Source organism: Oncorhynchus tshawytscha, linkage group LG12 (genome assembly GCF_018296145.1).
Source record: "Oncorhynchus tshawytscha isolate Ot180627B linkage group LG12, Otsh_v2.0, whole genome shotgun sequence".
Lineage (NCBI taxonomy): Eukaryota > Metazoa > Chordata > Actinopteri > Salmoniformes > Salmonidae > Oncorhynchus > Oncorhynchus tshawytscha.
The window spans coordinates 393,241-417,856 of record NC_056440.1 but is presented as its reverse complement, the minus strand read 5'-3'; the positions used below and the strand labels follow the sequence as shown (position 1 = coordinate 417,856).

The window sequence follows — 24,616 nt, the reverse complement described above, 5'->3', positions numbered from 1 at the left end:
TATACTTCTGGCCCTACCTTGGACACTGTGCTATCTAACCTCCAAATGAGGTTAGATAGCACTTCAATGACATACAACACTCCTTCCGTGGCCTCCAACTGCTCTTAAACGCTAGTAAAGCCAAATGCATGCTTTTCAACCGTTCGCTGCCTGCACCCGCACGCCCGACTAGCATCACCACCCTGGATGGTTCCGACCTAGAATATGTGGACATCTATAAGTACCTAGGTGTCTTGCAAGACTGTAAACTCTCCTTCCAGACTCATATCAAACATCTCCAATCTAAAATCGGCTTTCTATTCTGCAAAAAAGCCTCCTTCACTCACGCCGCCAAACTTACCCTAGTAAAACTGACTATCCTACCCATCCTCGACTTCGGCGATGTCATCTACAAAATAGCTTCCAATACTCTACTCAGCAAACTGGTTGCAGTTTATCACAGTGCCATCCGTTTTGTTACTAAAGCACCTTATACCACCCACCACTGCGACCTGTATGCTCTAGTCGGCTGGTCCTCGCTACATATTCATTGCCAGAACCACTGGCTCCAGGTCATCAATCAAATCAAATGTATTTATATAGCCCTTCGTACATCAGCTGATATCTCAAAGTGCTGTACATAAACCCAGCCTAAAATCCCAAACAGCAAGCAATGCAGGTGTAGAAGCACGGTGGCTAGGAAAAACTCCCTAAAAAGGCCAAAACCTAGGAAGAAACCTAGAGAGGAACCAGGCTATGTGGGGTGGCCAGTCCTCTTCTGGCTGTGCCGGGTGGAGATTACAACAGAACATGGCCAAGATGTTCAAATGTTCATAAATGACCAGCATGGTCGAATAATAATAAGGCAGAACAGTTGAAACTGGAACAGCAGCACGGCCAGGTGGACTGGGGACAGCAAGGAGTCGTCATGTCAGGTAGTCCTGGGGCATCGTCCTAGGGCTCAGGTCCTCCGAGAGAGAGAAAGAAAGAGAGAATTAGAGAGAGCATATGTGGGGTGGCCAGTCCTCTTCTGGCTGTGCCGGGTGGAGATTATAACAGAACATGGCCAAGATGTTCAAATGTTCATAAATGACCAGCATGGTCGAATAATAATAAGGCAGAACAGTTGAAACTGGAACAGCAGCACGGCCAGGTGGACTGGGGACAGCAAGGAGTCGTCATGTCAGGTAGTCCTGGGGCATCGTCCTAGGGCTCAGGTCCTCTGAGAGAGAGAGAGAGAAAGAGAGAATTAGAGAACGCACACTTAGATTCACACAGGGCACCGAATAGGACAGGAGAGGTACTCCAGATATAACAAACTGACCCCAGCCCCCCGACACATTAACTACTGCAGCATAAATACTGGAGGCTGAGACAGTCCTACTATAATAGTACTATCTCCACCTATTCCTACTATAATAGTACCATCTCCACCTTGTCCTACTATAATAGTCCTATCTCTAGCTAGTCATACTATAATAGTCCTATCTCCACCTAGTCCTACTATAATGGTACTATCTCCACCTATTCCTACTATAATAGTACTATCTCCACCTAGTCCTACTATAATAGTACTATCTCCACCTAGTCCTACTATAATAGTACTATCTCCACCTGGTCATACTATAATAGTACTATCTCCACCCTGTCCTACTATAATAGTACTATCTCCACCTAGTCCTACTATACTAGTCCTATCTCCACCTAGTCCTACTATAATAGTCCTATCTCTAGCTAGTCCTACTACAATTGTACTATCTCCACCTAGTCCTACTATAATAGCCCTACCTCTATACTCATACTATAATAGTCATATCCCTATCTAGTCATACTATAATAGTCCTATCTCTATCTAGTCATACTATAATAGTCCTATATCCACCTAGTCCTACTATAATAGTCCTATCTCTAGCTAGTCATACTATAATCGTACTCTCTCTACTTAGTCCTACTATAATAGTACCATCTCCACCTAGTCCTACTATAATAGTACTATCTCCACCTAGTCCAACTATAATAGACCTACCTCCACCTAGTCCTACTATAATATTCCTATCTCCACCTAGTCCTACTATAATAGTACTATCTCCACCTGGTCATACTATAATAGTACTCTCTCCACCCTGTCCTACTATAATAGTACTATCTCCACCTAGTCCTACTATACTAGTCCTATCTCCACCTAGTCCTACTATAATAGTCCTATCTCTAGCTAGTCATACTATAATAGTACTATCTCCACCTAGTCCTACTATAATAGCCCTACCTCTATACTCATACTATAATAGTCCTATCCCTATCTAGTCATACTATAATAGTCCTATCTCTAGCTAGTCATACTATAATAGTACTCTCTCTACTTAGTCCTACTATAATAGTACTATCTCCACCTAGTCCTACTATAATAGTCCTATCTCTAGCTAGTCATACTATAATAGTACTATCTCCACCTAGTCCTACTATAATAGTACTATCTCCACCTAGTCCAACTATAATAGTCCTACCTCGACCTAGTCCTACTATAATATTCCTATCTCTAGCTAGTCATACTATAATAGTACTATCTCCACCTGGTCATACTATAATATTACTATCTCCACCTAGTCCAACTATAATAGTCCTACCTCCACCTAGTCCTACTATAATATTCCTATCTCCACCTAGACCTACTACAATAGTCCTATCTCTAGCTAGTCATACTATAATAGTACTATCTCTACCTAGTCCTACTATAATAGTCCTATCTCCACCTAGTCCTCCTATAATAGTCCTATCTCTAGCTAGTCCTACTATAATAGTACTATCTCCACCTAGTCCTACTATAATAGTCCTAACTCTAGCTAGTCCTACTACAATAGTACTATCTCCACCTAGTCCCACTATAATAGCCCTACCTCTATACTCATACTATAATAGTCCTATCCCTATCTAGTCATACTATAATAGTCCTATCTCTATCTAGTCATACTATAATAGTCATATCTCTACCTAGTCCTTCTATAATAGTTCTATCTCCACCTAGTTCTACTGTAATAGCCCTACCTCTATACTCCTACTATAATAGTCCTATCTCTATCTAGTCATACTATAATAGTCCTATCTCTACCTAGTCCTTCTATAATAGTACTATCTCCACCTAGTCCTACTATAATAGTCCTATCTCTACCTAGTCCTATCTCTACCTAGTCCACCTAGTCCTACTATAATAGTCCTATCTCTAGCTAGTCATACTATAATAGTACTATCTCCACCTAGTACTACTATAATAGTACTATCTCCACCTAGTCCTACTGTAATAGTACTATCTCCACCTAGTCCTACTTTAATAGTCCTATCTCCACCTAGTCCTACTATAATAGTCCTATCTCTACATAGTCCTACATTATAGTGCTACTCTATCAACCTTGAACAACATTATAGTTTTACCATCTCTACCTAGTACAAATATACTACCTATAAAAAATTGGTCTAGTTATATCCTCCCTATAGATCCTAACTATAACTCTGGTCCTGGTCTAGTTATATCCTCCCTATAGATCCTAACTATAACTCTGGTCCTGGTCTAGTTATATCCTCCCTATAGGCCCTAACTATAACTCTGGCCCTTTGGTCGTGGGCTACCAGATATCAGGTTGGTAGTAATATTGAGCGGAGAGAGGAGCTCCAGTCCTCTTTCCTATAGGCCTAGCTATAGCTATAGTAATATTGAGCAGAGAGAGCAACTCCGGTCCTGTTTCCTATAGGCCTAGCTATAGCTATAGTAATATTGAGCAGAGAGAGCAACTCCGGTCCTGTTTCCTATAGGCCTAGCTATAGCTATAGTAATATTGAGCAGAGAGAGCAGCTCCGGTCCTGTTTCCTAGAGGCCTAACTATAGCTATAGTAATATTGAGCAGAGAGAGCAGCGAGTTTAACAATGAGTGGCAGAGCACCTGCAACAAAGAGAACTACAAAGCGGCTCTCTGACAGCGCTTCCTCTCCCACCCGCTCCCCCAGCCTCCTCCGTGACCCCGCACCATCTTGGAAAAAGATTCCGTGCTGCTTGTCTCGATCAGATGGCGCTCCCGGGAGACCAGTGAAAAGAGCCTCTTGCAAATTGAGCATCAGCGGGTCAAGTGATGGAGGGTATGGTGCACCTGCCCGTAAATCAAAACGAGTTCCCCTTTCATGAGGAAGACTTGAAGAGCGTAAATAAATAATAAACAGTGGTCAGGGGGCCATGAGGTGAAACGGGATGAGAGGTGCAGGGAGCAGCGGATTGGCCATCAGGGATGTTTAGGAAACTGTTTATTGGGACGAGGAGGCCAAGCGGACACCTCGGAGATCACAGTCACCGTCCAGCAGCATACATACTGAACAGGTGACATTGTGGCTTTGGTTTCCTTTATATGCTCCAATAGCTTATTGCATTATAACCTATAATGATTGTCTTAAAAATACTATAATTTCAAGATAATTCAAATGAATAATGCGGGCTGTTCAATAGGCTATAAGATAAAGACTGGCCTGCTTGTTTTTGTAATATATACACTGTATATAATAAAGGCAGGTGAATTATCTTGTTATTAGTAGGTCCTATTATTTTTTATTATTATTGTTATTTTTATTATTATTATGCATTGTGATACTTATTGTTATTATTGTGATTGTTATTGACTTATTATCTAATCTGCTTAAAACATCTAGTTGTTTATTAATAAAAAGAACTGTTTCCACAGTATTTTTTTTAGTTTATTCAACTTCTTAGTCAAAGTGTTACCGCTTAGCTCCAACGTGAGAAAATGTTGTCAAAAATTCAGTCAATTGAAAATGATGTGTTTGCTCAACTTGTCTCATATATTCCTTCAACTATAGATGATTATTTGGGCATCTTAACTAAAGAAAAGGCTGTGCAATTGGTTACAGTGCTTAAGGATCAGCCCCTTTTTTTCAAAATGACATGCCCAAATCTAACTGCCTGTAGCTCAGGACCTGAAGCAAGGATATGCATATTCTTCATACCATTTGAAAGGAAACACTTTGAAGTTTGTGGAAATGTGAAAGGAATGTAGTACAATATAACACAATAGATCTAGTAAAAGATAATACAAAGAAAAAAACAACCGTTTGTCACGATCGTCGTAAGAAGCGGACCAAAATGCAGTGTGGTATCTGTTCCTGATGATTTTTTAATTAAAGAAAGCACTGAACAGTGAATACAAACTATACAAAACAATAAATGAATAACGACCGTGAAGCTATAATGAGAACTGTGCTGAACACAAGAAACTAAGATAGACAATCACCCACAAACAAACAGTGAAACCCAGGCTACCTAAGTATGATTCTCAATCAGAGACCACTAATGACACCTGCCTCTGATTGAAAACCATACTAGGCCGAAACATAGAAATCCCAAAATCATAGAAAAACAAACCTAGACTGCCCACCCCAACTCACACCCTGACCATACTAAATAACGACAAAACAAAGGAAATAAAGGTCAGAACGTAACACTGTTCTTTTGTATTTTTTTGTACCATTCTCTTTGAAATGCAAGAGACAGGACATAATGTATTATTCCAGCCCAGGTCCAATTTAGATTTTGGCCACGAGATGGCATCAGTGTATGTGCTGATGCCGGACTGATCCAATGAACCATTGCATTTCTGTTCAAAATGTATCAAGACAACCCAAATGTGCCTAATTTGTTTTTTAATAATTTTTCATGTTCAAAATTGTGCACTCTCCTCAAACAATAGTATGGTGTTCTTTCACGGTAATAGCTACTGTAAATTGGACAGTGCAGTTAGATTAACAAGAAGTTAAGCTTTCTGCCAATATCAGACATGTCTATGTCCTGGGAAATTGTCTTGTTACTTACAACCATGTACTAATCGCATTAGCCTACGTTAGCTCAACCGTCCCGTGGAAGGGACATCCCGAAGAAGTTTTTAACTGACTTGCATAGTTAAATAAAGGTCAAATATTTTGTTTAAAGTTCAATCACAAAGGCTGGTCTGAGTGCATCTCCTCAGTTTCATTCAGTATTATGACACAATTCATACTACATTGTCAACCTTCAATGCCATACAGCACTCCTTCCGTGGCCTCCAATTGCTCTTAAACCCTATGAAACCAAAAGCATGACTTTCATCCGTTCGCTGCCCGACTGCATCACTACTCTGGACGGTTCTGACGTGTGGACAATTATAAATACCTAGGTGTCTGGCTAGACTGTAAACTCTCCTTCCAGACTCATACTAAACATCTCCAATCCAAAATGAAATCTTGAATCAGCTTCCTATTTCGAAACAAAGCCTCCTTCACCCATGCTGCCAAACATACCCTCATAAAACTGACTATCCTACCAATCCTCAACTTCGCCGATGTCATTTACAAAATAGCTTCCAATACTCTACTCAGCAAACTGGATGCAGTCTATCACGGTGCCATCCGTTTTGTCACCAAAGCCCCTTATACCACCCACCACTGCGACCTGTATGCTCTCGTTGTCTGGCCCTCGCTACATATTCGTCGCCAAACCCACTGGCTCCAGGTCATCTACAAGTCCATGCTAGGTAAAGCCCATCTATAAACATCTAACATCTATCTGTAAACATGTAAGTCTATAGGTCTAGTATACTGTAGGTCTATAGGTCTAGTATACTGTAGGTCTATAGGTCTAGTATACTGTAGGTCTATAGGTCTAGTATACTGTAGGTCTATAGGTCTAGTAGCCTGTAGGTCTATAGGTCTAGTAGCCTGTAAGTCTATAGGTCTAGTAGCCTGTAAGTCTATAGGTCTAGTAGCCTGTAAGTCTATAGGTCTAGTAGCCTGTAGGTCTATAGGTCTAGTAGCCTGTAAGTCTATAGGTCTAGTAGCCTGTAAGTCTATAGGTCTAGTAGCCTGTAAGTCTATAGGTCTAGTAGCCTGTAAGTCTATAGGTCTATAGGTCTAGTATACTGTAGGTCTATAGGTCTAGTATACTGTAGGTCTATAGGTCTAGTAGCCTGTAAGTCTATAGGTCTATAGGTCTAGTAGCCTGTAGGTCTATAGGTCTAGTAGCCTGTAGGTCTATAGGTCTAGTATCCTGTAAGTCTATAGGTCTAGTAGCCTGTAGGTCTATAGGTCTAGTAGCCTGTAGGTCTATAGGTCTAGTAGCCTGTAGGTCTATAGGTCTATAGGTCTAGTAGCCTGTAGGTCTATAGGTCTATAGGTCTAGTAGCCTGTAGGTCTATAGGTCTAGTATACTGTAGGTCTATAGGTCTAGTATACTGTAGGTCTATAGGTCTAGTAGCCTGTAGGTCTATAGGTCTATTATACTGTAAGTCTATAGGTCTAGTAGCCTGTAAGTCTATAGGTCTAGTATACTGCAAGTCTATAGGTCTATAGGTCTAGTAGCCTGTAAGTCTATAGGTCTAGTAGCCTGTAGGTCTATAGGTCTAGTAGCCTGTAGGTCTATAGGTCTAGTAGCCTGTAAGTCTATAGGTCTAGTAGCCTGTAAGTCTATAGGTCTAGTATACTGTAGGTCTATAGGTCTAGTATACTGTAGGTCTATAGGTCTAGTATACTGTAGGTCTATAGGTCTAGTAGCCTGTAAGTCTATAGGTCTAGTAGCCTGTAAGTCTATAGGTCTAGTATACTGCAAGTCTATAGGTCTATAGGTCTAGTAGCCTGTAAGTCTATAGGTCTAGTAGCCTGTAGGTCTATAGGTCTAGTAGCCTGTAGGTCTATAGGTCTAGTATCCTGTAAGTCTATAGGTCTAGTAGCCTGTAAGTCTATAGGTCTAGTATACTGTAGGTCTATAGGTCTAGTAGCCTGTAAGTCTATAGGTCTAGTATACTGTAGGTCTATAGGTCTAGTAGCCTGTAAGTCTATAGGTCTAGTATACTGTAGGTCTATAGGTCTAGTAGCCTGTAAGTCTATAGGTCTAGTAGCCTGTAGGTCTATAGGTCTAGTATACTGCAAGTCTATAGGTCTATAGGTCTAGTAGCCTGTGAGTCTATAGGTCTAGTAGCCTGTAAGTCTATAGGTCTAGAAGCCTGTAAATCTATAGGTTTATAGGTCTAGTATACTGGAAGTCTATAGGTATATAGGTCTAGTAGCCTGTAAGTCTATAGGTCTATAGGTCTAGTATACTGTAAGTCTATAGGTCTAGTAGCCTGTAAGTCTATAGGTCTATAGGTCTAGTAGCCTGTAAGTCTATAGGTCTATAATCCTGTAGGTCTATAGGTCTAGTAGCCTGTAAGTCTATAGGTCTAGTAGCCTGTAAGTCTATAGGTCTAGTAGCCTGTAAGTCTATAGGTCTAGTAGCCTGTAAGTCTATAGGTCTAGTAGCCTGTAAGTCTATAGGTCTAGTATCCTGTAAGTCTATAGGTCTAGTAGCCTGTAGGTCTATAGGTCTAGTAGCCTGTAGGTCTATAGGTCTAGTATACTGTAAGTCTATAGGTCTAGTAGCCTGTAGGTCTATAGGTCTAGTATCCTGTAAGTCTATAGGTCTAGTAGCCTGTAGGTCTATAGGTCTAGTAGCCTGTAGGTCTATAGGTCTAGTAGCCTGTAAGTCTATAGGTCTAGTAGCCTGTAAGTCTATAGGTCTAGTAGCCTGTAATTCTATAGGTCTAGTAGCCTGTAAATCTATAGGTCTAGTAGCCTGTAAGTCTATAGGTCTAGTAGCCTGTAAGTCTATAGGTCTAGTATACTGTAAGTCTATAGGTCTAGTAGCCTGTAGGTCTATAGGTCTATAGGTCTAGTAGCCTGTAGGTCTATAGGTCTAGTATACTGTAAGTCTATAGGTCTGGTAGCCTGTAAGTCTATAGGTCTATAATCATGTAGGTCTATAGGTCTAGTAGCCTGTAAGTCTATAGGTCTAGTAGCCTGTAAGTCTATAGGTCTAGTAGCCTGTAAGTCTATAGGTCTAGTAGCCTGTAAGTCTATAGGTCTAGTAGCCTGTAGGTCTATAGGTCTATAGCTCTAGGTGCCTGTAGGTGTATAGGTCTAGTATACTGTAAGTCTATAGGTCTAGTAGCCTGTAAGTCTATAGGTCTAGTAGCCTGTAAGTCTATAGGTTTATAGGTCTAGTAGCCTGTAAGTCTATAGGTCTATAGGTCTAGTTGCCTGTAAGTCTATAGGTCTATAATCCTGTAAGTCTATAGGTCTATAGGTCTAGTAGCCTGTAGGTCTATAGGTCTTAAAGATAGTTGTGACTGCTTTTCATGATGTATTGTTGTCTCTACCTTCTTGCCCTTTGTGCTGTTGTCTGTGCCCAATAATGTTTGTACCATGTTTTCTGCTTCTACCATGTTGTGATGCTACCATGTTGTGTTGCTACCATGTTGTTGTCATGTTGTGTTGCTACCATGTTGTTGTCATGTTGTGTTGCTACCATGTTGTTGTCATGTTGTGCTGCTGCCATGTTGTGCTGCTACCCTGTTGTTGTCGTGTTGTGTTGCTACCATGCTATTTTGTTGTCTTAGGTCTCTCTTTATGTAGTGTTATGGTGTCTCTCTTGTTGTGATGTGTGTTTTGTCCTATATTTATATATTTTTAATTTTTAATCCCAGCCCCTGTCCCCGCAGGAGGCCTTTTGCCTTCTGGTAGGCCGTCATTGTAAATAAAAATTTGTTCTGAACTGACTTACCTAGTTAAATAAAGGTTAAACAAAATAAATAAAAATAAATAAGTCTGTAGGTATGTAGGTCAATAGGTCTGTCATGTTTAATGTGCCATCGCTTGCCCAATTAATTTTAATAGGGTCAATGGACTTTGAATAATTTCATGGAAGAGTCCTTAGCCCTTCACCGGGTTTCAAGGTGAATGGGAACCACAACCATTAATCTTTTTACTGTCAAAGGACTGTGGGCTAGACTCTTCCTGGTCGGTCCTGGACCAAACCTCTGTGGGCTAGACTCTTCCTGGTCGGTCCTGGACCAAACCTCTGTGGGCTAGACTCTTCCTGGTCGGTCCTGGACCAAACCTCTGTGGGCTGAGACTCTTCCTGGTCGGTCCTGTACCAAACCTCTGAGGGCTAGACTCTTCCTGGTCGGTCCTGGACCAAACCTCTGTGGGCTAGACTCTTCCTGGTCGGTCCTGGACCAAACCTCTGTGGGCTAGACTCTTCCTGGTCGGTCCTGGACCAAACCTCTGTGGGCTAGACTCTTCCTGGTCGGTCCTGGACCAAACCTCTGAGGCAGTGGATTAACATTTATTTGATTGCATTTACATTCAGGAACCTGGAGTACATCCTGGTCTATTAGATCAATATATAAAAGGATGAGGTTAGGGTTAGATATGAGAAAGAGTGTTGTCAGACAGGGATGTCCTAGTAAGTTTAGCCATGGGTTTTGCTTATTTACTTGTCTGGTTTATTATTCAAATGTTCGTAGATGCCCTGAGTGTCTGGGGTGTGATGGGATTCTTAAGGTCAACGGAGTAGTTATAGTAGTAGTCTATATAATATATATTGAGTCCTCCATCATAAACTAAGAAAATCAAGAAAGTTAGGCTCGCCTATACATCTAAGCACCATTCTTTAATTTGTTTACTTCTACTCAAAATATCCCAGCAGAGATTGCTGTGTATTGTAGTTTAAATACATGAACACTGTATAACAGGAAATCTGGTAACATGTTACTAGGATTATAACCTACTGCTAAATGAAAATACCTTTATTCATGATGAGCCATGTGATAGCATTTGTTTTGTGTATTTCTCTATCCATAATCTCATCTGAAATCATATTTATAAAGCTCAGATATCCATAGATAAATAATGAAGAATGAAAGCAAGACTGAGCACCTGTTCTTTTCTGGTTTAACTGATATGGGAATGGGTGAAAGCTTAATTCTCACTTCAAAGTGATTAAAATAAAGCGATTCGGAGATAAGTACAAGGGACAGATTTATTCAAGTGTGTCTCGTTCACTACTCCCAAGAAGAGCATTGGATTAGTATTGGCATGGGATAGCTAGACTAGAGGAAGTTTCCATATACCAATCATTTTCTTTCAGGTCCATGAAGGAAAGTGAACAAGAGATCACTGGGACACATTCCAGATCATATTATGACTCAAGTTTGATCACAATTTCTGGTGATGTCAGACAGCCCCGCCCTCTCCTCCTGCTGAGAGCGGGACTTTTGAAAACAGATGACAAAAGCTCAGGGCAGAAGAAAACCCAAACTTATATCAGTGACAGTGGAAGGACCAAGTGGAGGAAGAATGGCGCCAAGCTCAAACTTATGACTCCCGAACATAGAATATAGATTTTTTATTTGACCTTTATTTAACTAGGAAAGTCAGTTAAGAACAAATTCTTATTTTCAATGACAGCCTAGTAAGAGTGGGTTAACTGTTGCAGTGGGAGGTGTTTAGTCCAGGATCCTTAGCTCTGCGTTCGACACTATGGTGTTGAACGCTGAGCTGTAGTCAATGGACAGCATTCTAACGTGTTGCTTTAGTGGGGCAGTAGGTAGCCTAGTGGTTAGAGTGGTGGACTTGCAACCGAAAGGTTGCAAGATCAAATCCCTGAGCTGACAAGGTACAAATCTGTTCTGCCCCTGAACAAGGCAGTTAACCCACTGTTCCTAAACTGTCATTTAAAATAAGAATTTGTTCTTAACTGACTTGTTAAATAAAAAGAATTAGTCCAGGTGGGAAAGGGCAGTGTGGAGTGCAATAGAGAGTGTGTCATCTGTGTTTCTAGGGTATCCGTGAGGATGCTGTGCCATGACAAGCACTTCATTGCTACTGATATGAGTGCTACGAGGCAGGTTACCTTTGCTTTCTTGGGCACAGGGGGTCTGTTTGCAAAAAGTAGGTAAAAAGGACGCGGATAGGGAGCCATCTGGGCCAGCAGACTGGCGAGGGTTAATACGTTTAAATTAATTAGGGTCAGATTTGCCAAATGGAGGGTGAGGGAGAGCTTTGAATGCGTGTCTATGTATCTGTGTGTCTGTGTGTGAAATAAAGGTGGTCTCTGACTTGGTCAGTCAGAGCATGAAAATGCCAGTGAAGACCCAGTTGGTACATGCTTTGAGTCCTGGTAATCCATCTGGTCCCACAGCTAAGTGAATGCTGACCTTGCTTCAGTGTTGCTTGCCTCCAAGCGAGCCTAAAAAGCATTTAACTTGCCTGGTAGGCTCACGTCACTGGGCAGCTCGCCGCTGGATTTCCCTTAGTAGTCTGTAATAGTTTTCAAACCCATTTCCTGAAGTCCACGATCATCTCCTTTGTTTTGTTGACGTTAGGTGTGAGGTTATTTTCCTGACACCACACTCTGAGGGCCCTCACCTTCTCCCTGTAGGCCGACTCATCGTTGTTGGTAATCCAGCCTACCACTGTTGTGTCGTTTGCAAAATTGATGATTGAGTTGGAGGCGTGCATGGCCACGCAGTCATGGGTGAACAGGGAATACAGGAGGGGGCTGAGAGCCCACCTGGGGGCGGCCTGTCAGAAAGTCCAGGACCCAGTTGCACAGGGCAGGGTCGAGACCCAGGGTCTCGAGCTTAATGACGAGTTTGGAGGGTACTATGGTGTTAAATGCTGAGCTGTAGTCAATGAACAGCATTCTTACATAGGTATTCCTCTGGTCCAGATGGGTTAGGGCAGTGTGCAGTGTGGTTGAGATTGCATCGTCTGTGGACCTATTTGGGCGGTAAGCAAATTGGAGTGGGTCTAGGGTGTCAGGTAGGGTGGAGGTGATATGGTCCTTGACTAGTCTCTCAAAGCACTTCATGATGACGGAAGTGCTACGGGGCGATAGTCGTTTAGCTCAGTTACCTTAGCTTTCTTAGGGTGGTCCTCTTGAAGCATGTAGGAACAGCAGACTGGGATAGGGATTGATTGAATATGTCCGTAAACACACCAGCCAGCTGTTCTACGCATGCTCTGATGGACACGGATAGGGAGCCATCTGGGCCAGCAGACTGGCGAGGGTTAATACGTTTAAATGAATTAGGGTCAGATTTGCCAAATGGAGGGTGAGGGAGAGCTTTGAATGTGTGTCTGTGTGTCTGTGTGTGAAATAAAGGTGGTCTAGAGTTTTTTTCCTCTGGTTGCACATGTGACATGCAGGTAGAAATGAGGTAAAATGCATTTAAGTTTTCCTGCATTAAAGTCCCCAGCCACTAGGAGAGCAGCTTCTGGATGAGCATTTTCTTGTTTGCTTATGACCTTATACAGCTCATTGAGTGTGGTCTTAGTGCCAGCATCGGTCTGTGGTGGTAAATAGATGAGAACTCTCTTGGTAGATAGTGTGGTCTACAGGTTATTATGAGGTACTCTACCTCAGGTGAGCAGTACCTCGAGACTTCTTAATATTAGACATTGCGCACCAGCAGTTATTGACAAATAGACACACACCCCCTCCCCTCGTTTTACCAGACGTAGAAGCTCTGTCCTGCTGATGCATGGAGAAGCCAGCCAGCTCCTATATTATCTGTGTCGTCGTTCAGCCACGTCTCGGTGAAACATAAGATACTACAGTTTTTAATGTCCCGCTGGTAGGATCGTCTTAATTGTAGATCGTTCAGTTCGTTTTCCAATGACGTTGGCCAGTAATACGGAGGGAAGTGGTGGCTTATTTACTCGTCTGCAAACTCTTACAAGGCAACACCTCCTTCCCCTTTTTCTTCTTCTCTTCACGGAGAAGACAGGGATTTTGGCCTTGTTTTGACAAAGCAGTACATAATTCCCGTTGGACTCGTTAAACAAAAAATCTTTGTCCAGTTCGAGGTGAGTAATTTCTGTTCTGATGTCCAGAAGCTCTTTTCCATCATAAGAGATTATGAACAAAATGAGTTACAAACAATTTGACAAAACAAACAAAATAGCACAGTTGGTTAGGAGTCCATTAAATGGCAGCCATCCCCTCCAGCACAATTATAATAGATCTGAGCCAAGGAAAGCCTCCCGGCCAAACCCTCCCCTAACCTGGACGGTGCTGGGCCAATTGTGCGCCGCCCTTTGGGGCTCCCGGTCATGGCAGGTTGTGACACAGCCTGTGATGCAGTGCCTTAGACCACTGCACTATTCAGGAGGCCTGTCATATTGTACTGTTTGAACATTTTCGGGTATGTGGACCAAATATTAAACCACAGTAAAAAGGTGAGAATATGTTGTTTATCTTCTGAGACATGGACCATACTGCAAACTTGAAGTATTTTTTACTCTGTTAAATGTTAAATATCTGTAATATATAATAATATCTATAATATATTTCAATGTGGGCATGGTCAAGTAAATGTAAAATTGCATATTTAATAAAGATAGGTACATTTTTTGGTTTGCTTTTCAAGTTTAACCATATAAATCACCTGTGAAGACAGCTGTGTGTTTGTGTGAGATCATCAACAAAGTTTCTGATGTCAGGGAATGCAAATGTGAGCGACCCTGTTGATGGGCTATTTGCATCTCCCGCCTTTTATCTTCTCATTAGGCTGAATGAGATTTAAATGGTGGTTTCACCTCATCACTCTAAACATGACATGTTGGTTTAGAGCTTACAGTTCTCTGGTTGCTCTCTCTACTGTCCAACATGGCAGGCAGGTAGGTAGGGAGGCGGAAAGGTAGGTTGGCAAGTAGGTAGGGAGACAGGGAGGGAAGGAAGGAGGAAGGTAGGTTTGGAGGCAGGTAGGTAGGGAGGGAGGCAGGGATAGAGGTAGGGAGGCAGGTAGGCAGGGAAGCAGGTAGGCAGGGAAGCAGGTAGGGAAGCAGGTAAGGAGGGAGGAAGACAGGCAGGTAGGTAGGAAGGCAGGTAGGTAGGTAGGTAGGTAGGTAGGTAGGTAGGTAGGTAGGTAGGTTGGTAGAGAGGCAGGCAGGGAGGGAGGCAGGTAGGAAGGGAAGCAGGCAGGCAGACACAGGTGGGAAGGTAGTTAGGGAGGCAGCAGATGGACTAATTTACAGGCTGGAAGGGAGGCAGGTAGGTAGGGAGATAGGGAGGGAGGGAAGGAGGAAGGTAGGTTGGTAGGTTGGGAGGCAGGTAGGGAGGGAGGCAGGGATGGAGGTAGGGAGGCAGGTAGGCAGACACAGGTGGGAAGGTAGTTAGGGAGGCAGCAGCTGGACTAACTTACAGGCTGTTTATGGTGTGGTGGCTACTTGTTGTAATTGGTGAAATTCCGTCCTAGCCTGCTGTAGCCTCGTGTGTGCCCAACTCTGATGCTAAAGTTCCAGGTAAATGTTAGCCAATGTTGCCCTCTAGTGGTTTTATGTGGTAGAGCAGCTATATTGTAATTTCACTTCTAACAAATTTGTGCTCATCTACAGATGGTCACTGGTTTGCTCTCTATAGCAGGCCTAACTATCTAGGAATTAACCCTCATCAGGTCTACAGACCGTCACTCTATAGCAGGCCTATCTATCCAATAGTTAACCCTCATCAGGTCTACAGACCGTCACTCTATAGCAGGCCTATCTATCCAGGAGTTAACCCTCATCAGGTCATGTGGTTAGGAAAAACTCCTGGCTCTAGATATTCTATCAGATGTTTTGTTTATATTAACGAAAACTAAACACTTGACCAGATAATCACAGTAGGCCTACTATAATGCTGTTCTGGCATGTTCACCATTTGCCACATAATCACATTAATTTCCTATTTAATCAAATATTTGAATGTTGGGATATGTAGTTTTACAACAAGAAACAACAACAGAAAGATGTCTAGACTTACATATAATTATCAGTGGCTTTTGCAATGGTACATGCACACAGCACAGCTCCTTCGGGAAAGTCAAGGAATAGACAAAGCTACACAGCCTTTGTGAATAGTGAATGATGTGGTTCGAGAGGAGCACGTTTTTAATTTAATTTCGATGTATTTATTTGGCATGTTTTGTAACATTACGTTGGAAACTTTGTCAGAGCGGGCACTGTAATAACGAGTTTTCCACACGCACGAATACACTTTTTTTCTCAGTGATTTCTGAACATTAGTCCCGCCTTAGAACGGAGAAAGTAATAACTGATGTATTCTTTAACCAATCATTTTACAGTTTGGTGGTATTTTCATGCGGTGTCGGCAAATCAGAAGAGCCTGAACTTGAGACGTCAAAAAAACAGAGAGGGAGGGACCGTACAGATGGCAGTCATATTTTAAAGCAGAAATATATATATATATTTTAGACTGAATTCCGTTTAGTCTACCGTAAGGTAAATAGAGTTCAAGTTTACTGTATTTGACAAATAGTTATACCGAATGTTTATTGGCCGTTACGTTGCTAACTAGCTTGTTAGTAGTAGGTTACAGTACATTTGATTTGAAGTTGGTGGCATGCTTTTGCTAGCTAGCTAACTTAGCTAGCTACTGTTAACTACCGTTAGCCACTATTCGTTCTGTTGAATTATCCGTTTTTTATATCATGAGTTGGGGGGGTTAAAAAAAACAGTTTAGTAAATCCTAATAAATGTCATTTATTCTGCGTGATCACATTTCACATGTCAACTTTTATTTCCCGTCCCTGACGGTTTATTTTGGTTGATAGCAACGGCCACCATATTAGAAGTTGAGCAGGGAAACGGTCGTTCAGGGAAGGAGTGATCCAATCAGCGCTGCTCGTCCCCCAACATCTGTACACGATTTGATCCATTTTTAACAAGAACGTAAATGCTTTGCCATCATTCCATGCATCCGCGTATTAACATAGACACTTTTTTTTAGCGAGTTGAGATGACAAATGTTTATGAAATAAATAGCTACTTTGCAACAGCGTTGACAGACCTGCAAAAGTTGAGGCCTGCTTTCAGATTACATTTTTGGTCAGGAAATGACAGCTCAGCTCGACCGTCCTCGTTTTCAGCATGTGATAAAAAACATGCCAAACCGTTATCTTCGCCATTTGTATTGTCTTGTGTAAAGCCGCTACGTTGTTTAGGTGACTTAGACGTATGCGTACTTTGGTTTGCTTCACTAAGCTACTAAACAAAGCAATTTTGGTTGAAATTGACGAAACTATGCGCCATTAAAGCTCACACATTCGATAATCCAGTTATGCGGGTAATATGCGTAGCTACAGTAAATTAAATAAAGATATTTATCTAACTACACCTTCCCTTGATCTTAATGAAACACTTCGCAAATGCACGTGTTGACAGGTCAGTCAGCTGGGAGGAGGCGTGTTGGGTTAAATCAGGACATTTTTATGCAAATGTAGACGCTCGGCTACTCTGCTTCTGCTGTTTCAAACCCTGTGTTTTCCTACCCGTTTTTTTTAAATCACAGGGACATTCCACGATAACAGAATGATGTAAACAAAACCAATGATTGCAAAGTTAAACAAACTATACCAGTGTATGCACAAGGACTACGTTTAACAATTTCCAGTGCACATTTTCCAAAAACACATTTACTTGAACACCGCTGGGGGCTTGGTCTGACCCCAAACTACTACATGGGGTCAGTTCACTTTCATGAAACGTTTGCTATGTTGTGTTACGGTTTGTACTGAACTACTCGTTTCCCTAAAATGTTGTTCAATGTTTTTGAACAGACTTTGAGTTACATTTGCTCCATTTGGAAACAGAATGATGGCACTACTTTTAACAGTGGAAATTGTTAAATGTAATCCTTGTGCATAGAGTTGAATGGTTTGACATACATTTGAAGTGAAAAATCTGAGTTTCAGCATCATTCTGTTACTGTGGAATTGCTCCACACTGTTTAGTCGTATCATCTAAAAATTCACACTTATTTTATTAGAAATACTCATCCTATGATGTGTAGTGACCTATTTTGATGTATAGCCTATTATTTGATGTCTATTCGCAATTACCAATAATGATTAGTGTCTGAAATATCAAGCTGACTTACAGAAAGTAAAAAACATTTATATGTGGTTTATCAATAATAAACAAATCAATAACAACAAAATGATGAAATAAATGTAATGACTAAACTTCCTCCACTCCGGTGTAGTACAGTCAGTCAGCCAGCCAGTAGATCAGTAGATGTCCACCCCTACGGAGCATGCGGGTGGTATGTCCCAGCCCCACCCGGGTCCCTCTCCGTGCCCAGGCCGGTCCCCAGGACCAGGCCCCTCCCCTAGCTCCGGACCCCCCAGCGGACCCCCCAGCGGACCCCCCAGCCTACAGGGGCAGGGGGCTGGGGACTACCTCCAGGACACCATGCTCCCCATGCACCAGGTAATCCTCAACACTACAACACACCCACAGTGCTGAAGTTGCTGTATGATACAGTATATAAAATATGCCACAGATATCCTATTGAATGACTATATGTAATTGTATGATATGTGCGCAATGCACTTCACTAAAGGCGAGCCACAGTATCCCAGGTTGATGTGAATGTGTTTCCAGCCGATGGAGGGCGTTGATGAGAAGGGGATGGGAGATGAGACGAACTATGGCCAGATGAAGGGAGTTGGGATGAGGGCACTACACAGCGGAATGGGCCCTTCACAGAGCCCTCTGGACCAGCACATCAACCAAGGTAACACAGCGACAAAACACAGCACAGCAAATACAGTAATGTAGAAAGCTATATACACTGAGTGTACAAAGCATTAGGAACACCTTCCTAATATGGAGTTGCACCCCCTTTTGCCCTCAGAACAGCATCAATTTGTTCTACAAGGTGTCGAAAGCATTTCATATGGATGCTGACCCATGTTGACTCCAATGCTTCCCACAGTTGTCAAGTTTGCTGGATGTCATTTGGGTGGTGGCCCATTCTTGATACACAAAGGAAACTGTTGAGAGTGAAAAACCCAGCAGCGTTGCAGTTCTTGATACACTCAAACCGGTGCGCCCCCCTTTTGCCGTTCAAAGGCAGCTACATCTTTTTTCTTGCCCATTCACCCTCTGAATGGCACACAAACAATCCATGTCTCAAGGTTTAAAATCCTTTAACCGGTCTCCTCTTCATCTACACTGATTGAAGTGGATTTAACAAGTTACATCAGTAAGGGCTCATAGCTTTCACCTGGATTCGTCTGGTCAGTCTGTCATGGAAAGAGCGGGTGTTCTTAATGATTTGTACACTCAGTGTACATGTGTGTGTGTATGTATATATATATATATATATATATATATATATCATCATTTTTTAAAACAATTTGCATTTTTTTTTATACCAATAAAAAAATGCATAAATCTGCATTGCTTTAGTTTAGAAAAAAGCTGTAAAATGTCAGAGGAATACCTGACTTTGATGCGTGTCTTTGGTTTGTCTCTGACATTCAGAAGCTGAGCTAAAGTCAAGGAGTCAAAGAAATTAGACTTTCCTTGGGAAGTAATCTTATACAACGTGTGACTTTGTCGTTATCAATTAATCTATTCACTTTCTGTAAAACAATATGTATAAATACATTGAGGGTTCATGTGTGACACCTCTAGCGCTGCGATGCAGTGCCTTAGACCGCTGCCCCACTCGGGAGCTCGGTTAGGGGAGGGGTGGTAGGATTATGGGAGGGGTGGTAGTCAGGAGCCCAGTTGGGGGAGGGGTGGTAGTCGGGAGCCCAGTTAGGGGAGGGGTGTTAGGGTTAGGGAGGGGTGTTAGGGTTAGGGGAGGGGTGGTAGTCAGGAGCCCAGTTGGGGGAGGGGTGGTAGGTTTAAAGGAGGGGTGGTAGGATTAGGGAGGGGTGGTAGGGTTAGGGGTGGTAGGGTTAGGGGAGGGGTGGTAGTCAGGTCCCAGTTGGGAGAGGGGTGGTAGGGTTAGGGAGGAGGGGTGGTAGTCAGGAGCCCAGTTAGGGGAGGGCCCAGTGGTAGTCAGGAGCCCAGTTAGGGGAGGGGTGGTAGGGTTAGAGGAGGGGTGTTAGGGTTAGGGCAGGGGTGGTAGTCTGGAGCCCATTTAGGTGAGGGGTGGTAGTCAGGAGCCCAGTTAGTTGAGGGGTGGTAGGGTTAGGGGAGGGGTGGTCGGGAGCCCAGTTAGTTGAGGGATCGTGGTCGGGACGCCAGTTAGTTGAGGGGTGGTGGTCGGGAGCCCAGTTAGTTGAGGGGTGGTAGGGTGGGAGCCCAGTTTGTTGAGGGGTGGTAGTCGGGAGCCCAGTTAGGGGAGGGGTGGTAGGGTTAGGGGAGGGGTGGTCGGGAGCCCAGTTAGTTGAGGGGTGGTGGTCGGGACGCCAGTTAGTTGAGGGGTGGTGGTCGGGAGCCCAGTTAGTTGAGGGGTCGTAGTCGGGAGCCCAGTTTGTTGAGGGGTGGTAGTCGGGAGCCCAGTTAGGGGGTGGTAGGGTGGTAGGGTTAGGGGAGGGGGAGGTTGAGGGGTGGTCGGGAGCCCAGTTAGTTGAGGGGTCGTGGTCGGGACGCCAGTTAGTTGAGGGGTGGTAGTCAGGAGCCCAGTTAGTGGAGGGGTGGTGGGGTTAGGGGAGGGGGGTGGTAGTCAGGGTGGTAGTCAGGAGCCCAGTTAGGGGAGGGGTGGTAGTCAGGAGCCCAGTTAGGGAGGGGTGGTAGGGTTAGAGGAGGGGTGGTAGTCAGGAGCCCAGTTAGGGGAGGGGTGGTAGTCAGGAGCCCAGTTAGGGGAGGGGTGGTAGGGTTAGAGGAGGGGTGGTAGTCAGGAGCCCAGTTAGGGGAGGGGTGGTAGGGTTAGGGAGGGGTGTTAGGGTTAGGGCAGGGGTGGTAGTCTGGAGCCCATTTAGGTGAGGGGTGGTAGTCAGGAGCCCAGTTAGTTGAGGGGTGGTAGTCAGGATCCCAGTTAGTTGAGGGGTGGTAGTCTGGAGCCCATTTAGGGGAGGGGTGGTAGTCAGGATCCCAGTTAGTTGAGGGGTGGTGATCAGGAGCCCAGTTAGTTGAGGGGTGTTAGTCAGGAGCCCAGTTAGTTGAGGGGTGGTAGTCTGGAGCCCAGTTATTGGAGGGGTGGTAGTCTGGAGCCCAGTTTGGTAGTCAGTTTGTTGAGGGGTGGTAGTCGGGAGCCCAGTTAGGGGAGGGGTGGTAGGGTTAGGGGAGGGGTGGTCGGGAGCCCAGTTAGTTGAGGGATCGTGGTCGGGACGCCAGTTAGTTGAGGGGTGGTGGTCGGGAGCCCAGTTAGTTGAGGGGTGGTAGTCGGGAGCCCAGTTTGTTGAGGGGTGGTAGTCGGGAGCCCAGTTAGGGGAGGGGTGGTAGGGTTAGGGGAGGTGTGGTCGGGAGCCCAGTTAGTTGAGGGGTGGTGGTCGGGACGCCAGTTAGTTGAGGGGTGGTGGTCGGGAGCCCAGTTAGTTGAGGGGTGGTAGTCGGGAGCCCAGTTTGTTGAGGGGTGGTAGTCGGGAGCCCAGTTAGGGAGGGTGGTAGGGTTAGGGGAGGGGTGGTCGGGAGCCCAGTTAGTTGAGGGGTCGTGGTCGGGACGCCAGTTAGTTGAGGGGTGGTAGTCAGGAGCCCAGTTAGGGGAGGGGTGGTGGTCAGGAGCCCATTTAGGGCAGGGGTGGTGGTCAGGAGCCCAGTTAATTTTCTTAACTTCATTGTTGGTTAAGGGCTTGTATGTAAGCATTTCACTGTAAGGTCTACTACACCTGTTGTATTCGGCGCATTTGACAAATAAAATGTGATTTGATCTAATTATTCCCTTGAAGCTGTTGTTTGGAGGTTATATTGGCACGATTTGACGGCCCTCGACAAATCCTGTGCCAATATATCTGCCAAATATTGGCTTCTTGGGCATTATCACTTAGGTGTGATGAATGGCCTTCTAAGGTGTATGGCAGACCAGTAACTTTTGCAACCAAATTATTTTACTGTGCCCGGTCTCACACAAACTTATGGTCACACAAGGTGCCACCGGTGGATTCTAAATGAGTAGCCTAACAATTATTCACATGGCCCTAGTTGCATTTTTCTGTATGAAATCAATGTGTGAACGTAGGGTGACAGTGAGAAATTGACAGTAAGCAGTGAACAAAATAACCATGGGCAGGAAGTTTACAATGGTTTATTAATAGGCATAAATACATTGTATTTATATGGTTGTAGTCCTCAAAGGTTGAGTTGTATTGAATACAATTATTCAGATCCAATGATTTACCACCCGTAGGGCGGGGTGGATCTAGTGTACAATATTATAATGTGTGGGTGTGTTCAGTGCGTGTGTGTGTGTAGTCACAGTCTGCGTTGTGCCATGAGGTGTTGTTTTATCTGTGTGTTTGTTTTTTAGATTTTACTGCTATCTTGGGTTATTTTATGTGGAAGACAGTTCCATGTAGTCATGGCTCTGTGTAGTACTGAATTTACTGCTATCTTGGGTAACTGATGTGGAAGAGACTTCTATGTAGTCATGGCTCTGTGTAGTACTGTGTGCTTCCCAAAGTCTGTTCTGGACTTAGGGACTGTGAAGAGACATCTGGTGGCATGTCTTGGGTGTCTGAGTGTGTGTCAGCTGTTTGAACAGAGAGTTTGGTGTTTTCAACACATCAATACCTCTCAAAGACAAGTAATGATGCAGTCAATCTCTCGACTTTGAGTCAGGAGGGATTGACATGCATGTTATTGATATTAGCCCTCTGTGTACATTTAAGGGTCAGCTGTGCTGCTCTGTTCTGGTCCAACTGTAATTTACCTATGTTTATCTTTATGTCCCTGGGCAGTAGTCCAGGTGTGATGAAACTAAGGCCAATAGGACTTATTCAATTGATTGTGATGTCAAGAAAGCAGAGCAGCACTTTATTATAGACAGACTTCTCCCTATTTTAGCTACCATTGCATCAATATGTTTTGATAGTTTACAGTCCAGTGTTACACCAAGCAGTTTAGTCTCCTCTATTTGCTCTGTTGCCTCATTTACTATCACCAACACATTGATCCACGTCCTCATTTATATTTTCTAATATTTAGCTCACACATCTGAGGTCCAATGTTTAACACGCATATAGCACACATACCTGATGTATAACACACATACCTGATGTATAATCTATAAAACACATACCTGATGTATAATCTATAAAACACATACCTGATGTATAATCTATAAAGCACATACCTGATGTATAATCTACAGTATAAAGCACATACCTGATGTATAATCTACAGTACAAAACACATATCTGATGTATAATCTACAGTATAAAGCACATACCTGATGTATAATCTACAGTATAAAGCACATACCTGATGTATAATCTACAGTACAAAACACATATCTGATGTATAATCTACAGTATAAAGCACATACCTGATGTATAATCTACAGTATAAAGCACATACCTGATGTATAATCTACAGTATAAAGCACATACCTGATGTATAATCTACAGTATAAAGCACATACCTGATGTATAATCTACAGTATAAAGCACATACCTGATGTATAATCTATAAAACACATACCTGATGTATAATCTACAGTACAAAACACATACCTGATGTATAATCTACAGTATAAAGCACATACCTGATGTATAATCTACAGTATAAAGCACATACCTGATGTATAATCTATAAAACACATACCTGATGTATAATCTACAGTACAAAACACATACCTGATGTATAACACACATACCTGATGTATAATCAACATACTGTTGTCTCTCCTGTAGGCTACATGCCCCCACAACCCTCCCCCTGGGTGTCCCAGAGCACGCTTCCAGCCCCCTATCCAGGGGCGGCCCTACGCCTCCCATGCCCCCTCAGATGTCCCCCGTCCCGTCGGGCTCCATGATACCCCAGATGGACCCCCAGTCAGCCATGGGTCCACAGGGGCCTCTTGGTCGTGGCTGCTCCTCCTTCAGCCCAGTCCAATTACAGCAACTTCGGGCCCAGATCCTGGCCTATAAGATTCTGGGGCGGGGCCAACCACTTCCTGAAAACCTCCAGCTGGCGGTCCAGGGCAAGAGGAGTCTGCCCACCATGCAGCAGCAACAACAGCAGCAGCAGCCGAGCACTGGCAGCCCCTACAGCAGGCCTCCTGGTAGGTGACACTTAGGGCTAATTCCAAATGGAGCCCTAGACCCTATGCACTTGTGGAGATCTGAGAGGTATTGACAGGTGTTAGTAATATAGCAACAGCTCCACCTAGACCTCTTGACAGGCTAGGTGGAAGTTTCACCATATTGCTTAGGCTAATCAAATCCACTCAGATCATCACAAGGGGTCCTACTAATCACCCCAAACAACCCTAAACAACACCAAACAGGTACCCCAAAGTAGCCAACACAACCTCAAACAGGTACCCCAAACAAGTACCCCAAACAGGTACCCAAACAAGTACCCCAAAGTACTCCAAACAGGTACCCAAACAACCCCAAAGCACCCCAAACAGGTACCCAAACAACCCCAAAGCACCCCAAACAGGTACCCAAACAACCCCAAAGCACCCCAAACAACCTCAAAGCACCCCAAACAGGTACCCAAACAACCCCAAAGCACTGCAAACAGGTACCCAAACAACCCCAAAGCACCCCAAACAGGTACCCAAACAACCCCAAAGCACCCCAAACAGGTACCCAAACAACCCCAAAGCACCCCAAACAGGTACCCAAACAACCCCAAAGTACTCCAAACAGGTACACCAGACAACCCCAAAGCACACCAAACAGGTGCCCAAACAACCCCAAAGCACCCCAAACAGGTGCCCAAACAACCCCAAAGCACCCCAAACAGGTACCCAAACCACCCCAAAACACCCCAAACAGGTACCCAAACAGGTACCCAAACAACCCCAAAGTACTCCAAACAGGAACACCAGACAACCCCAAAGCACCCCAAACAGGTACCCAAACAACCCCAAAGCACCCCAAACAGG

At 43.7% G+C, this 24,616-nt stretch overlaps 1 protein-coding gene across 1 annotated transcript in view; it reads left to right on the top strand.

Moving 5' to 3' along the window:
- The window catches only part of LOC112235569 (probable global transcription activator SNF2L2), a 163,921-nt gene that overhangs the window by 15,287 nt on the left and 124,018 nt on the right, over positions 1–24,616 (top strand). The window contains 4 exon segments of the mRNA XM_042331165.1: positions 17,867–18,093; positions 18,268–18,400; positions 23,412–23,438; positions 23,441–23,782. Coding sequence (XP_042187099.1) covers positions 17,899–18,093; positions 18,268–18,400; positions 23,412–23,438; positions 23,441–23,782 — 697 coding nt within the window. The 5' untranslated portion in view covers positions 17,867–17,898.